Source organism: Dysidea avara, chromosome 12, assembly GCF_963678975.1.
Source record: "Dysidea avara chromosome 12, odDysAvar1.4, whole genome shotgun sequence".
Taxonomy (NCBI): domain Eukaryota; kingdom Metazoa; phylum Porifera; class Demospongiae; order Dictyoceratida; family Dysideidae; genus Dysidea; species Dysidea avara.
The window spans coordinates 7,087,504-7,103,391 of NC_089283.1; the positions used below are offsets into that span (position 1 = coordinate 7,087,504).

At 36.9% G+C, this 15,888-nt stretch overlaps 1 protein-coding gene across 1 annotated transcript in view; it reads left to right on the plus strand.

Annotated features, from left to right (window-relative positions):
- LOC136240561 (kelch-like protein 9) overlaps positions 1–7,984 on the plus strand; it is a 28,525-nt gene extending 20,541 nt beyond the window's left edge. The window contains exon 2 of the mRNA XM_066031558.1: positions 6,468–7,984. Coding sequence (XP_065887630.1) covers positions 6,478–7,854 — 1,377 coding nt within the window. The 5' untranslated portion in view covers positions 6,468–6,477 and the 3' untranslated portion in view covers positions 7,855–7,984. The remainder of the gene's footprint in view (positions 1–6,467) is intronic.
- Positions 7,985–15,888: the final 7,904 nt, after the last annotated feature.

Consider the following 15,888-nt stretch of genomic DNA (forward strand, 5'->3'; position numbering starts at 1 on the left):
GTAGAGAGTTCAGCTGCAAACAAATACCCAGTAGAAAGTTCAGCTATGAACAGATCACCCTGTTGAGAGTTCAGTTAGAAACTAGTTATCCTGTAGAGAGATCACCTAGAAGTATCACCTTGTAGAGAGTTCAGCTACAAACAAATCACCATGTAGGGAGTTCAGCTACAAACAAATCACCCTGTAGAGAGATCAGCTAGAAGAAGTTACCTTGTAGAGAGTTCAGCTACAAAGAAACTACCATGTAGAGAGTTCAGCTGCAAAAAAAAATCAATCACTCTGTAGAGAGTTCAGCTAGAAGAAGTCACCTTGTAGAGAGTTCAGCTGCAAATAAATCACCCTGTAGAGAATCCAGCTACAAACAAATCACCCTGTAGAAAGATCAGCTAGAAGAAGTTACCTTGTAGAGAGTTCAGCTACAAAGAAACCAGAGTTCAGCTGCAAACAAATCACCTGTAGAGAGTTCAGCTAGAAACAAGTCACCCTGTAGAGAGGTCAGCTAGAAACAGGTCACCCTGTAGAGAGTTCAGCTAGAAGAAGTCACATTGTAGAGAGTTCAGTTACAATGAAACTCTCATGTAGAGAGTTCAGCTGCAAACAAACACCCTGTAGAGAACTCAGCTACAAACAAATCGCCTGTAGAAAGATTAGCTAGAAGAAGTTAGCTTGTACGGAGTTCAGCTACAAACAAATCACCCTGTAGAGAGTTCAGCTACAAAAAAATCATCATGTAGAGAGTTCAGCTGCAAGCAAATCATCCTGTAGAGAGTTCAGCTATGAAAAGATCACCCTGTAGAGAGTTCAGCTAGAAGAAGTCACCTTTTAGAGAGTTCAGCTACAAAGCAACCACCATGTAGAGAGTTCAGCTGCAAAAACAATCAATCACTCTGTAGAGATTTCAGCTAGAAGAAGTCACCTTGTAGAGAGTTCAGCTGCAAATAAATCACCCTGTAGAGAATCCAGCTACAAACAAATCACCCTGTAGAAATATCAGCTAGAAGAAGTTACCTCTAGAGAGTTCAGTTACAAAGAAACCACCATGTAGAGAGTTCAGCTGCAAACAAATCACCTGTAGAGAGTTCAGCTAGAAACAAGTCACCCTGTAGAGAGATCAGCTAGAAACAAGTCACCATGTAGAGAGTTCAGCTAGAAGAAGTTACCTTGTAGAGAGTTCAGCTACAAAGAAACCACCATGTAGAGAGTTCAGCTGCAAACAAACCACCCAGTAGAAAGTTCAGCTATGAACAGATCACCCTGTTGAGAGTTCAGTTAGAAACAAGTCATCCTGTAGAGAGATCACCTAGAAGTATCACCTTGTAGAGAGTTCAGCTACAAACAAATCACCTGTAGGAATTTCAGCTACAAACAAATCACCCTGTAGAGAGTTCAGCTACAAAGAAATCATCATGTAGAGAGTTCAGCTGCAAACAAATCATCCTGTAGAGAGTTCAGCTATGAAAAGATTACCCTGTAGAGAGTTCAGCTATAAGAAGTCACCTTTTAGAGAGTTCAGCTACAAAGCAACCACCATGTAGAGAGTTCAGCTGCAAACAAATCACCCTGTAGAGAATTCAGCTACAAACAAATCTCCCTGTAGAGAGACCAGCTAGAAACAAGTCACCCTGTAGACAGATCAGCTAGAAGAAGTTGCCTTGTAGAGAGTTCAGCTGCAAACAAATCACCCTGTAGAGAATTCAACTACAAACAGATAACCCTGTAGAGAGTTCAGCTAGAGTCAAGTCACCCTGTAGAGAGAATCCAGTAAAGAGTTCATCTACGTACAAGCATATCACCCTGTAGAGAGTTCAGCTACATTTCAAGTCACCCAGTAGAGAGATCAGCTGCAAATTATCCTGTGGGATTAATTGACATGTAATAAATATATGCAAGAGTTCATAATATAATGAACTCTTGATATATGCATTATATATATAATGTGTACATTTACTGATAAAATCAGAATGAGTTAAAGTATTTATAAAATCTGCTTCATCTGTTTCTTTTTCCTGTGGTAAAGAAAATTATATAGGTTAAAAAGCCCCAAAGCTGGCCATAGGCTGGCTTTGGAGTATACAAATACAAAAAGAAGTGATATCTAATCAAAAACAGCCATGCTGTAAAAAAAGGAGTGCGGCCCTTGAAAAGACTATGGTGAAAAAAGATGTGAAATCCAAGGTGGCGGCCAAGAAATGGCTGTGATGGTAGGTTAATGGTAAAAATTTTAATAACGACAATTCAGGTGAATTTTGTGCCAATTGACCAAGCGGCACCAAATTCACCTGAACTGTCGTTATTAAAATTTTTACCATTAACCTACCATCACAGCCATTTCTTGGCCGCCACCTTGGATTTCACATCTTTTTTTCACCATAGTCTTTTCAAGGGCCGCACTCCTTTTTTTACAGCTTGGCTGTTTTTGATTAGATTATTTTACAACGAAAAAAGCAAATTACGGTATTTTAGCTCCTGCATACATTTCCCACATCCTATTAAGCTATATAGTGAGGCGTGCCATATTACACTGTGTGATTAGTCTATTACATTACACACATGTAGTTTACAGTAAACAAATCATACATGTGCATGACCATATGCTTAAATAAATTAGGTAACATAAACTCAATCATCAGTTTCTCATCCATCAATACTCAAAATATTTTTCAAGCTTATAGCCAATTATTTCTTTACAAACTAGTTAGCTGAATTGATACCCTAAATGATTTATAATGCTACATTTCAGTCTGCTCTAGCCATGCATTTATTAACTTTGATGACAGCTTCTTACAGATGCACTCAACAACAGTGGAACAAACAATCACTGATATGGTAAGGGAAACAATGACATCGGTAGAGATGCAAAATTAATAGATCTAGTGAACAGAAATTTGGCTTTATTAAAACAGATAACATTGCAAATTGATGAGTATTTTCGATAAGTTTGCTATTTTGAACGGGTGTTGTTACACAGAGCAGACCAATGCATATGGACCTGTGACAAGCAGAAATCAATACAACGGGTTAAATGTATTCTTTGGACAATAAAATGCACTAATGTGTTCAAGAAATTGTTCAACCACGCACATCTTCTTACATTTAATTATGATGTACTTGCAATTAGGCCTGTGTCAAATATGCCGGCATAGTAAAGAGTGTAATAGGCTGGAGTGCTATGCCGCATAATGCTAGCATATTAGGTGAATATTTTAAGCTATACAGCTTAATTCTATGAAAATAGATTGATAGTTTCTAATAGAGCAGTCAGTGCGTGGATGCTGCAAACTGAGTACTCAAATGCATTGTAGATCGATACTCTCTAATAGAACAACCACTTTTGTTGTGAAATACTCTAATAGAACATTCACTTATTAAAATGTTCAAAGATAATTGTCAGAATTGTTGCTAACCTAACAGCATAATGCAAGAATAATGGGAACATCTGATGAGCATAATGGGTGAAAATTTAGGGAAATTCCTGAATGCGTTTTGGGCAAAATTTTGAGCATATTTGACTCAGGCTACTTGCAATTGCAGGGGCGGATCCAAAACCTGGCAAGGGGAGGGGCACAAACAGGCAAGTTGTAGGTAGTTAGGGAGAGCCAGATCCTGTTGTTAGTTGCTACATTTTTGAAGCAGCAAATAATACACCTCTTAGTAGCATCTCACTGTTGATTTTTACCATTTTGGCCTTTGCAGATAGTTGTGAAGTCATTAAAGCTGTTTAAAAGGCGTTGAATGTCTTAAACAACAGCAACACAATAATGATTTTTATAGGAACTTAGTACGCACGAAGGTGCTGGGTGACAATTTCATAGCCAGTTTAACTTTGGTTTGCTTTAGTTTCAGGTGAATTGCGTAATAAATGCTGGTAAAATGTGCATATTTTCGCGAGTTTTATAAGCTGATTATGGCCTGGCATATATGGTTTGTATTTAATCAGAAGTATGGCTCCTCCATAAGGTGAGGGGGCATTTTCCCCCAAATGCCCCATCCTGGATCTGCCATTGAATTGAATGTAAAAAGTTCTTTAATTAGCCCATGCAGACACAGATTCCATCTGGATGCATGCCCCAGGGCTCTGAGACAGTACTTTGGGTGTCACTTTAAAAATTAAGCAGTGATTAACAGTTGTGATTGCTCTATTGGAATGATTAAGAACACATCGATCTTTTGCTACAAGAATTGGCCACCAAAACTGGGGGACTATGGCCTTGTGGTTCCCAGCCCTATTTTACTACTTGTGCAAAACATGATAAAAGGGCACTGTAAAATCGTGTGTAATCTATTGGTCTACCACACCTATAAAGTAATAAACTACTCTAATAGAACAATCACATTGACAGATAAAACTGTAAAGCTTTACCTCTATCTTAGTCATGAATCAATACTCATAGGCCATATACGCAGCAGCTTTAGAATTATGGTTATACCTGCATTACTGAGTGGTTATTTGTTTAGGCAGTTGCACAAGATACATTATTATTGTTGTTAATTTTCGTGTAGAAAACCAGGTATATAAAATGTGAGCTTAATGGAACTGGTCCTGCAATAAAGTGCTCCAGCCAATGCAAAATGATTACTTCATAACAAATGAATGGATTTCAAATACTATTAGACTCTCCAGCATCCTGGACACTGCATTGCCTGCAGCATCACAAGGTTAAAATATCAAGATTTTAATGTCCATAAAATACACACTTGCCAAGCAATCTATATAGGTATTTAGAACCAAAAGCAGATGGCAAATGTAGTGACTATACATGGTTGTTCTAATAGAGTGAATGTTCTATTAGAGTAGTAGCTTGCAATGACCTTTTAACTTTACAAGTCAAGGATTTGACCACTTCTTAGAAACCTCAGATGTTCTTCTGGATCTTCCCCTGATTTAAAGCCCCTAGGAAGACAGTTTGTAACATTAGGAAGGAGGCAACCCACCAAAATCATAGAAGATCATTGCACTGAAATTTTCATCTCTTCCAGCCAGATGGTTAGAAAGGTCACAGCTCTTTCAAACTTGGTGTGTAGAATACTTATGCATCCAACTTCATTACCATCTTATGTGATAGGATTGGCTTCTCTTCTCTTGGCTGGTAGAACACCTCAAATGAAAATTTTTCTCGGCTCATCCCAGAAAACCAGCCTCCATGGAAAACACAGGCAAAGGTTTACTCACTTCTATACATGGTTTGGTAGGCCAACAACACTTGATATTACACTCAGAATCTGGGAGCTCTTCTTTGGAGCGCACGAAATAAAGATCAATTATGTGAGATATTAAAATCCGCGTGTCTCTCCAACAAGGGAACTCAGTTCCAAACCAAGGGTGGTATTACTGATGGGGCACTAAGGGTAACATACTACAATAGTCAGGGATTTGTTTCTTGCAACTTCATTTTTCATGTTGCGGACCCTACCATCTGACGTAGTCTCAGCACCTACTGTATCTTTTTGAAAAAATGAACAAAGACCTGGAGCCTAAACTTGCAGGAGCAATCCTTCATTTGCACCACTGTAACACACGTAACACTTAGAAACATTCTTGACTCTACCACATACAGTAGGAGCCCATTTTCATATGGGCTCCTACTAAATTTTGTTAATCAAAGTTATTATTATTATAATGGATATACATACATAATTGTTCAAAGATAAAGTAAACTTGCATACACACTGTATAGCAATGATGCAGGATGACCAACCAAATCTGACAATGACCTAGCAAATTTATTCTTGCTAGGACATATGACCACTCAATACTGAACACTTATTTCTGGCACTGTGTCCATGACAGTAATGTTGATTTTTTGACACAAAGCTTTATGAATGCACTATCAAATTTCACTGTCACAACGTTAAGGGGGTCTGTTTTTGCTTGTTGCCTTTTCCAAGCTCAGTGGTGAGCCAAACAAACGGTCTGGGACCTTAGGAGATGGCTGTGTGTGCTTGTACAGCTCTGTGTTATTGAATAATGAGTAAATTTCCTATCCTTCCAGTTTTGTGCCCTGAATGGCTTACAACTTGGTATAATTCATCCCTGCACATTCTTCAATTTTTTAAACAACCTCTTGCCCTCCTACTGGCCTCCACCTCCCATTCCTTTGCCTGATACAGTCAACCTTACTTTAAAAATCATCTGAAATGGTGGGAAATTTAACTGTTGACTACTTGCTAGTAAATAATCTGGAAGGTAATAAATTGTTGTAAATGTATGAAAATCTGGTACGTGTAGCTACCACCATTGGCAAGCTGCAACACTCTGAATATTTAAAACCAATATTTCTTGATACGTGTAAATGGGTGATAAGACTGGTTTTCCCAGAGATGGTCACATATATGTTGCACATGAAATATAAACATTTGAATACAGTCAAAATGACTTTTAGTTGCATAATCCTAAAGCTGTGCAACTCGGTGCAATTGTATTTTAAACTGTTATGCTACTACCCTAAATGATATGGTTATATATTTAGGAGTGTTGCAATGAGCATAGATGAGGATATAAGAAAAGATTTACAAAAATTGACTATAGATGACACTAAATGCACCATAGATGATGCAGGATGGCAATTGAAGATTTTTGGTGCACTTCTGGAAGACCCCAGTACATGTGATGTTACATTCAAGACATCTGATGGTGGTAGTGTGAGTGCTCATAGGGTAATAGTAGCAGCTAGTTCACCAGTGTTCCATGCTATGTTGTACGGTAACATGAAAGAGAGTAGTCAGAAGGAGATTGAACTACCCAATATAGGTGGTGAAATACTTCAGTATCTCCTAGCATTCATGTACATGGGGAAGGTATGTTTTAATGTGAATAAATGTTTATGTGTGTTGGAAGCTGCTAACTACTTTGGCATTGAAGCACTGGAGTCTTGCTGTGTGGACTACATCGGTACAACACTTTCTGTGGATAATTGTTGCCAAACTGCTACTTATGCTCACAGCAAAAACTTTCAGCTGTTAACAGACAAATGTCTATCATACATGTTCACTCAAGCTGTTGAATTAATCAAGACATCACAGTTTAAAGAGCTTCCTACTGATGTTCTCTCCACTTTCCTACAGAGTTCAGATGTGCACGCAAGTGAGATAGATCTTTTCTTAGCAACTGTGGGATGGTATAAAAATCAAGTAGAAAAGTCATCTGATACTGCAGATGCTGACAAAAGTATATTTCAACTTATACGATACCCTCTGATATCCAAATATGATCTCATTGATAAAGTGCGATCGATAAAAGAAACAGATTCAACACTCTATACTACTGCTTTAGAGTACCACTTGGTTCCAGAAAAATATTCTGGGTCTGCAGAACAGGTCAAACAAAGAAAGCCTTGTTTTGAAATAATCTCTGTAACGCCAGACACAGTGGTGCTTGAAAAATGGAAGAATAAAACAATTATTAGTCGTATTGGTACAACTGGTTGGAAAGGTTTATGTGCTATAAACGTTAATCCACTTCCAGATATTCCAGAAACATGTGTAGTTACTGACAAATGTGTGGAAGAAAAAGAATACGCAAAAGGTTCCAAAGATGTAAAATTTAAGCTATGCTTGAAGTCTTGTTATGATCATTCCCTTGTTAAGTTTGTCCTGAGATTTGTAAAGTATGAGAACCTTTCTTGTGAATATCATACCGGTGGAATCAGTGCCAAGAAAATCATGCATGGAAAAGACATGGATACCACAGTTTCTACCTTGTCGTATTACGGCTGTAACTATGCCACAGCAACAATTGGGTCAGAGTCACTTCGTGAAGATGTGACTAAAAAGGCAGCTGCAGGCTTGTCACTGTTTTTGTGCATTTACTTGCACACTCCTGGTGATACAATAGAAATTGCTAATGGTAGCTCTTAACACTGGAAACTTTATTAGATCAAAACATTTTTAAATGTGTGTTTTTGAAAACTATATTCTTGTCATTTAGTTATATTTGTATGCATCATGCAGTCTTGTCTTATTCATATATTAGCAGTAGTGCCTGCTCTATAGGCATGTATATTATATTCTGTTAAATATATATCCACACAAAAACAGCCAAGCTGTGAAAAAATGGTGCGGCCTTAAAAAGCCTGGGTGAAAAAAGTTGTGAAATCAAAAGTGGCGGCCAAGAAATGGCTGCAATGATGTTAATGCTAATAAATTTTAACAATGCACACGGCCATTATTAAAATTTTTTGCATTAACATCATTGCAGCTATTTCTTGGCCGCCACTTTTGATTTCACAACTTTTTTCATCCAGGCTTTTTAAGGCCGCACCATTTTTCACAGCTTGGCTGTTTTTGTGCGGATTCCACTCCTTTTTGTACTCTACAAGGCCCAAAACCAGCCTATGGCTGACTTTGAGATTTGTTTTTACTCACATTTCTATGTAGATACAATGATGATTATTGAAGACAGACTTATAAATGTATTTCATTGCATGATTTAATTCAATATTTGATAATATTATTGTAATACTCTAATAGAGTGCATATTTTTTTTGAGGACTTCTATTAGAACATACATAGAATGTTCTAGAACAGTCTAGAACTTCTATTGGTAGATCTATGAAATTACAAACGTTTGACTATAAGCAGATTTCAACTAGAAATTTCATTTATAAAGCAGAAATTAATTGAGGTGATCAGTCAAGGTAGCAGTGGTTAAGGATGCAGATGTTAGGTATGGAGGTCCCTGGTTCGAACTCTGGTAAGTTTTTTTTCGACATTTTTTGCACACCTTTTTTACCCCGTGGTGATTGCTCTATTAGAGTATCTCGATCCCGCGATTTTACACTTGCTTAGTTTTTGCTTTATAACTTTGCTGCTGTAATTCTATTGCTATTCAAACTATCAAAAGGCACTGCTACGACGATCAGCCTATCTACACACCAATTTTCAAATTATTTCTATACTTGGTTTACCCTGTAGCCGTGACAGAAGTTTGATCTGTTTTTACGTGAATAAACATCCATAACTCCTTGAATATTACTCAGACTTACAACAAACTTGGTACGTGAATCCACCGTTACACGTTCTTAATTTGTGCCAAAGATCGAGGCAATGGAGTTACACATTTGCATTTTATAGCAATTTTTGCAAAGTGTGCGAAAAGAAACCTTAGCCCCCGTAGCCCCCCGTACGGCATAAGAAGAAAAAAACGAAGAAATTAAAACGAAATTTTGGACGCCCATATCTCACAAATGGCTGTTGCGAATTTAGTTGTAATAGTTGTTTGTAATTGTAATAAGTTATAAGTAAACAAAAAAATAAATAAAAAATATTTGCTGTGCGGCGTACCCTACCTGGGGGACAGCTATAATGCAAAAATAGCGTGCTTTGGAGAAGGGGCCATGGAGCTATGCATGCGTGAAAAAGCTGTTTTCTTTCTTCCTGTAAATATACTCACGGTGTGGTCGCCGACTTTCTTGGCCGCACGACACACTACCATGTGTCTTGATATATATATATATAAGACACATTCTTTAAACTGTCGTGTAACACTTTCACACCTCAGATCAAAGGAACCGCCCGGGCTACATTTTGTATGTAGCAGGGTTACAACTAGGCTGTTTTGACAGCTAGACTATTTTGACATATAAGGAAGATCAGGGGTGAATGTGGTAATTACAACTATTATGCAATACTTTGAAGTTGTATTTAAAGCCTTAAAGTCATTAAATCAATCAGTTTAAAGCCTTTGAAGTTACTTCATGTATTTGAGAGTACTTTTGATGTACTTGAAAGTGCTTTTGATGTGGTTTGGTATAGTTTCAAAAAAGTCTACTATAGCACTAGCACTTACTATGTAAGGTTTTCAAAATGTGTAAGAAACCTATATCACCAAAGTTTTATTGTGGGATTCAGTGTGTCTCAATTAAGAGCTACAGTAGACTCAATTGTAAGCCACATGAAACCCACAATGTAAAGTGCATCTTGCCTATATAGGTTTTATATACATTTTAGTAGTTTTTAAAAGAAAGAAACACTTAACAACACAAATAGGCAGATCAAAAGAATTATTCCTTTGATCTGCCCATGCAAAGTGTTACATATAATATTAGCTGTAACACCGAGCATTCAGGCTTTGCCTGAAATGTATGCCCTTGGGTAGTCGGGCAAACATATCAGGCAAAGCCCTCATGCCCGTGTTACAACTATTACATGTGCAAATAAAGTAAAAGGTTGATAGAATTGAAAGCATTAATTTTATTGCAGACATCAATTTGCTAAATAATGATCTTTTTTAATGTGTTGAATCATCCTGCCTTTAAACCAAGTAGTGTAGTACAGGCAATAATAATGTAGCAACAGAAGTTAAAATGAGCTCGAGGGGGCATGCATGTGGAGACTGGTTGATACAATTTCAATTTGTGCAATATGGAAAGCTCACTCAGTATGTGGAGCATGTGCTTTCTAGGGGCTTTCTTAGATGTTTTCATATGCTTCCCCCCTCTCTGTCCCCCCCCCCCCTCCCACACCCCACATACACAGGGCCGGAGCCCACAGTCTGGCCGGTCCACTTTTCAGCTACTTGAATTGTAAAAAGATCGACATACTCTAATAGAGCAGTCACCTTGATATACTCTAATAGAACAGTCATTGCAATATTCTAATAGAGCATTTGGTATACAATATAGCCACTGTTCTACTTAGTCTAAGCCATTATACATGTATGTTAATTGTCTTCAAATTACTCAAAAGTTCCAGTGAGTCATCTGCATGGCATTGCATTGAGCTAATTGATCAAGCATGCATACAATCTCAATGACTTCTGTGTCCCAAAGAAGTAAGCTTTCACTAAAATTATGAAAGTAAAATTTTAGATATGAGATTGAATTAATTGGTATTGTAGTACAAAATTACCAGGATATATCCTTGATGTAAACAAAAAGGATAAAGAGGCCTTGCAAATAAAATAGCTTCTAGATGCCATTTCAGAGCATCTATTTTCAAAAATTTCCCTGGAGAAGCATACCCCCAGACCCTCTAGCTTGGCATGATATGCATACTTATCACATGCAGTTGAATTGAGTATCACATGAAAACAAATAATCTAAAAATCACATCTGATCAATAAAAAAAAGTAGTGTACATGACTGCGACCTCCATTGTGGTCCATGGATGGCCGGACCACTCAAAATCTCTGGGCTCTGGTCTTGCCCATACACACACACACACACACACACACACACACACACACACACACACACACACACACACACACACACACACACACACACACACACACACACACACACACACACACACACACACACACACACACAAGAAATATTTGAATATTAACCTTAAGTTTATAACAATAGTTAGACTAAATTTTAGTATACAACAGATTTAAATTTACTGCTCTGTTTGAGTATCCAACTACTCTATAAAAGTATACCAATCTTTTAGAAATGGAGAGACTCAGCCCCCTCTAGAATAAGAGTATGCACAGAGTTAAGTTCACAACCATTATGCAATGGCATACCTAGGATGGGGCATTTGGGGGAAAAGCCCCTGGTGAAACTGTCTATTCAAGATGCGGTGTGGACAGCCACAAATGTGTATTGGACAACATAATATATTATGACAATTATGATAGCATAATATCAACAAAATCATTGCTCATCTGTACATGTGTTATTCCATACACTAGCAAGAAGCACTAAGCTTCAGTCCGTAGTAGTAATCTTAGTACAAACTGAACTATATAGTTAAAGCACTGTCATAACTACCCAAATTCTAGACCTATAGCAGCGTTCATTTAATAATACCTATGATACATCAGGATGTATTTCTTGACAATACACTTTTATGGGCATGATCATGTCAATAATGTGAATGCTCCGAGTTTTTGTCTTTACTCATTGCACTGCCTTTAGTAAATTTGATAAGTTCTATAACTATCCATATAATTATTGATCAGTGTAAGTATACCTGAGTTTTACCACATACCCCTTTTAATTCACAGATTTGTCCACCAATGAAAAAACCATAACTTGTCTGGTAAACAAGGAACCCAAAAGCTGGTAGCTACATAGCAGAATAATAGAATAATCAATTATTTCATTGTAGTCCAATAGAGATTATTAATATTACTGCATGTTCTTGCTCATCTTTGAACCATTTAAGCTACCCTGTAGAGTGCATGTGAATGCATACGCCTATTCAAATTCCTTTTTTCCACAAGCAATCAAATTATGGAATACTTTACCCCAGTGTCTGATATGTTCACCAGATTTACAAACTTTCAAAGAGAGACTTTATAATCTATACTAATTATACTACTTACTTACACATGTACGACAATACTCATATCTGAGTTTGTACATTAATTAAAATTTGATTGATGAATTAGATTCTGTTGATGTGGATCCCACACTTGAATATAATGCATTATGGATTAAGATTTCCAGTATTCTAGTGGCTTTAATGATATAAGATGTATATGCATTCTGCAAGTATACAGTTTATTTTCTTTTTTATCAGAATTATGCACATGCTGCCCTTAAAAGCTAGTTGTGGCCGAGTAGTTAAGGCGATGGATTAGAAATTCATTTGGGTCTCCCTGCTCAGGTTCAACTTCTGCCAACTACAAGGTTTTTTATTATAGGCTTTTAGTTTTTCCATCACTGAATTTTTATTATCTGAGTGGTCAGGTATGCACTCTAGCTAATAACAGTTTATAGAACAGTCATATCTGTATTCAAAAATATCAGGGTAATAAAAAAATTAATTAATTGCATGTTGGAAATGATGTAGATTCCATTTCCACTGGGGAAAGATTAATTTTAAATCATTAGCATGATATTGAATCCTAAAGTGGCCTGCAGTTTGAATCCTAGAGCTGGAGAGATTTTCCTCTTCCTTTGGCCCATTTTCTGTTTTACCTTATAGCTAGTCTAAAGTTGTCGTAAGTATTCAATATCTGTTTATTAGGTTAGTTAATTCAAAGGCTGCAGCACAAGTTGCTGTAGACCTTCAGCACTGGTCAATGTAAAGTTGTAATAACATATAACAATACAGGCAATACAAAACTGAGTGCCAACTGCTTGTCATGGGGGTAGATAGATAGCACTTGTACCTATATCACTGAGTGTACCAGATAAATACACTTCACTTTTTTGTTAATCCATATTGCCCATGGATTCATGCTAGTATATGCATGTGTAGCCAGCTAGCTGTTTCCCATGCAAGCAGGGGTTATAATTCACATCACTAATCATACACGAAATATGCTGGTAGTAAATCTGTTGAGTTTTGAACCACTGAAAAGTACAAGGTCTCTAAATGATTGTAGATATCCAGAGATCTGGTAACTTGGTACTGCCATTGGAACCATGGCATGGACCCTTTAAGATACCTACCACTAGCTGCTGTTAGTTGGCATATACCTGAGCCAAGAGTTAATCCTCTCCTCTATCGTTAACTCTTGCCTGTACTAATATAGAAGTCTGCATGCAAGTGTGTTTAATTTGAAGGTACTAGCTATAGTATATTCTCTGACTCCATACATGTTGTGTAAGTTCACTCATGGTCTTCATTAAAAATTCACAAGATCTATGACACCGCCATAATCCATAAATCTTGCTTCATTACAGAGTAAATAGTTAGGGTGCTATGACCTTTTTTAGTGCACTTTTGGATAAAAGCATGAAACTTGCCACATAGTTTGCATGTATCATAAAGGTTATTTTTTGATAGGGAGCCACCTCAGATTTGACCTTTGGTGGCCTTTACACTCAATTTAATGCTTTAAAATGGTCAATTCTTCATCTGTCTTACCTATAGATGGTTCAAAATTCACAAACTTGGTGTCATATTAATGCTCTTGCTCTGTAGAGTACACTAACATTTAAAGAAACTCCATAGCTTGTACTATTGCAAAGTTATAGCCATTTATAAGAACAGAAAGTAGCCCTATTTTCTCCCACCCACACACACCATGCAGTATAGTACTTAAACATAGTGCAGATTATATTTCCAACATTATTATTAGATGCTGAGTTAGATATGGGATATCACTTACAATTGTTAGGGTGGAACCTGTCATATAGTGACCATGCACCTATGTTAAGGGACCACATTTCTATAAAAGTTAACTTCAAGACATAGAATGTACATTGTACAGTAAAATGCACTGCATACTTGTCTATATAAGATAGAACACTTGGTTAAAATGGTGCTAATGCCTATGGAATATAAAATAGCCAGTAGCTACACTTAAGCATGCAGTATGTGTTTAGTTGTTACCCTGTAACAATTCTCCATTCTATGTGTATCCTTAAGCTGTGTATACAGTATACTAAGCATTATGTTGGTGTGTTGTGATTGGTAGTACAAGGAACTAACATTAAGCAGTGCTTACTATCCGGGTGCAATAAGATAGTAAAGGAATTGGTAGTTTATTTACAATAGCAGTATAAACACCACTAGCCAAACAGCATTATAATATCTGCACATATTGATCACCGCTATCAAGACTCACGGTAGTGAGTCGCGCGGCCAGTAAAGCAGAAACGTGCGCCGCAGACAATAAATAACATGATTGAAATTACACAGTAAACTGTACAAATAAGAAAACTACTAAGTTACTACATTCCAGACAATTTATTTTAAAATGTACAACATAAATAGTCACACTACTGACTACTTAATTTTGGACAAAATTAATGTTATGATTTTAAACCTGTACCACAACCAGTACCTATATATGGTATGTATGAGCAATAAATCAATTTTACTTAGTTTAGTTGCCGGTGTAGAATTTTCCTATCATATATCAGTTACCGTATCACCCATTACTTTGCTCAAAAACCTGTGTGGGGATGTTAGCAATATCAAACAGACAAAGTATTATTTCATTGGTGCAGCAAACGGTGTCAGCTTACAGAGATATTCTGGATTAGACACAGGTGTTGAATTATAGAGGTTTCACAGTAATAGCTATAAAAAACAATGCTTATTATAGTATGATATGCACTAATATACTACGTTGCTATTGTATAGGGTAGTTTCAAATATTCTTCAGTAAACATTATAGTGATATACTATATATTTGTGAGTTCATATAAAATCTAAATAGTCTACAACAGAAATTTCTGCAAATGCAAACTTTAGTCTACAAAACACAAGCAATTGTCTTCACTATGACGATTCAATAAAAGTATAATCCAGAAAGCTTAGTGTGAATTCATACAAAAACTTGCAGCTAAAATTTAGTGGATCAAGAATTTGCAAAATTTACACAAATTGTACCTCGTACATAAACCCCCGCCATTCAGAATAATGACCTGCATGGGCATGTAACCCATGGCACATCAATTGATCTATCTCTAAGTATCATGCCTATTTAACATGTCAAATTGTTATACAGAATAAGTACACTTTATGTAACCACTTTAAACAAGGTGTAGGACCAGGTGTCCTACTGACCTTCAGCACTTGTGCTGTAATAAAATAAACTAATGTCCATTTGGTTCCACCTGGGGTACTTTGAGACAATAAGTCATTCACTAGAGTTCCTATGGATACGTATATATGAAATTGAACATCCTGGCTGCCTGGCAGACACCTGTAAGTGTTTGAACGTTAATCGGATGGCTTGAGGCTGCAGGTTTGAGGCTGCAGCTGCCTAGGTCATTCCAGTTATGGATTTTTTCTCAACTTTTCAAACACAACAAATTTCAACAGGATGTAGGACCAGGTGTTCTAAAGACCTTCAGCACTTGTGATGTAAAGCCTTAATATAAAAAAAGTAAACCTTCTTTCTGTACATATTTCAAAATTGTGTGTGTGCGGGAGACAATAGTGGCATATTTTACCACAAAAATCTCTATAACATTAGAACAGAATAAGCTATAGACTTTCTGTAAAAACCAACTTATTCGTTAGGGAAAATGCTTC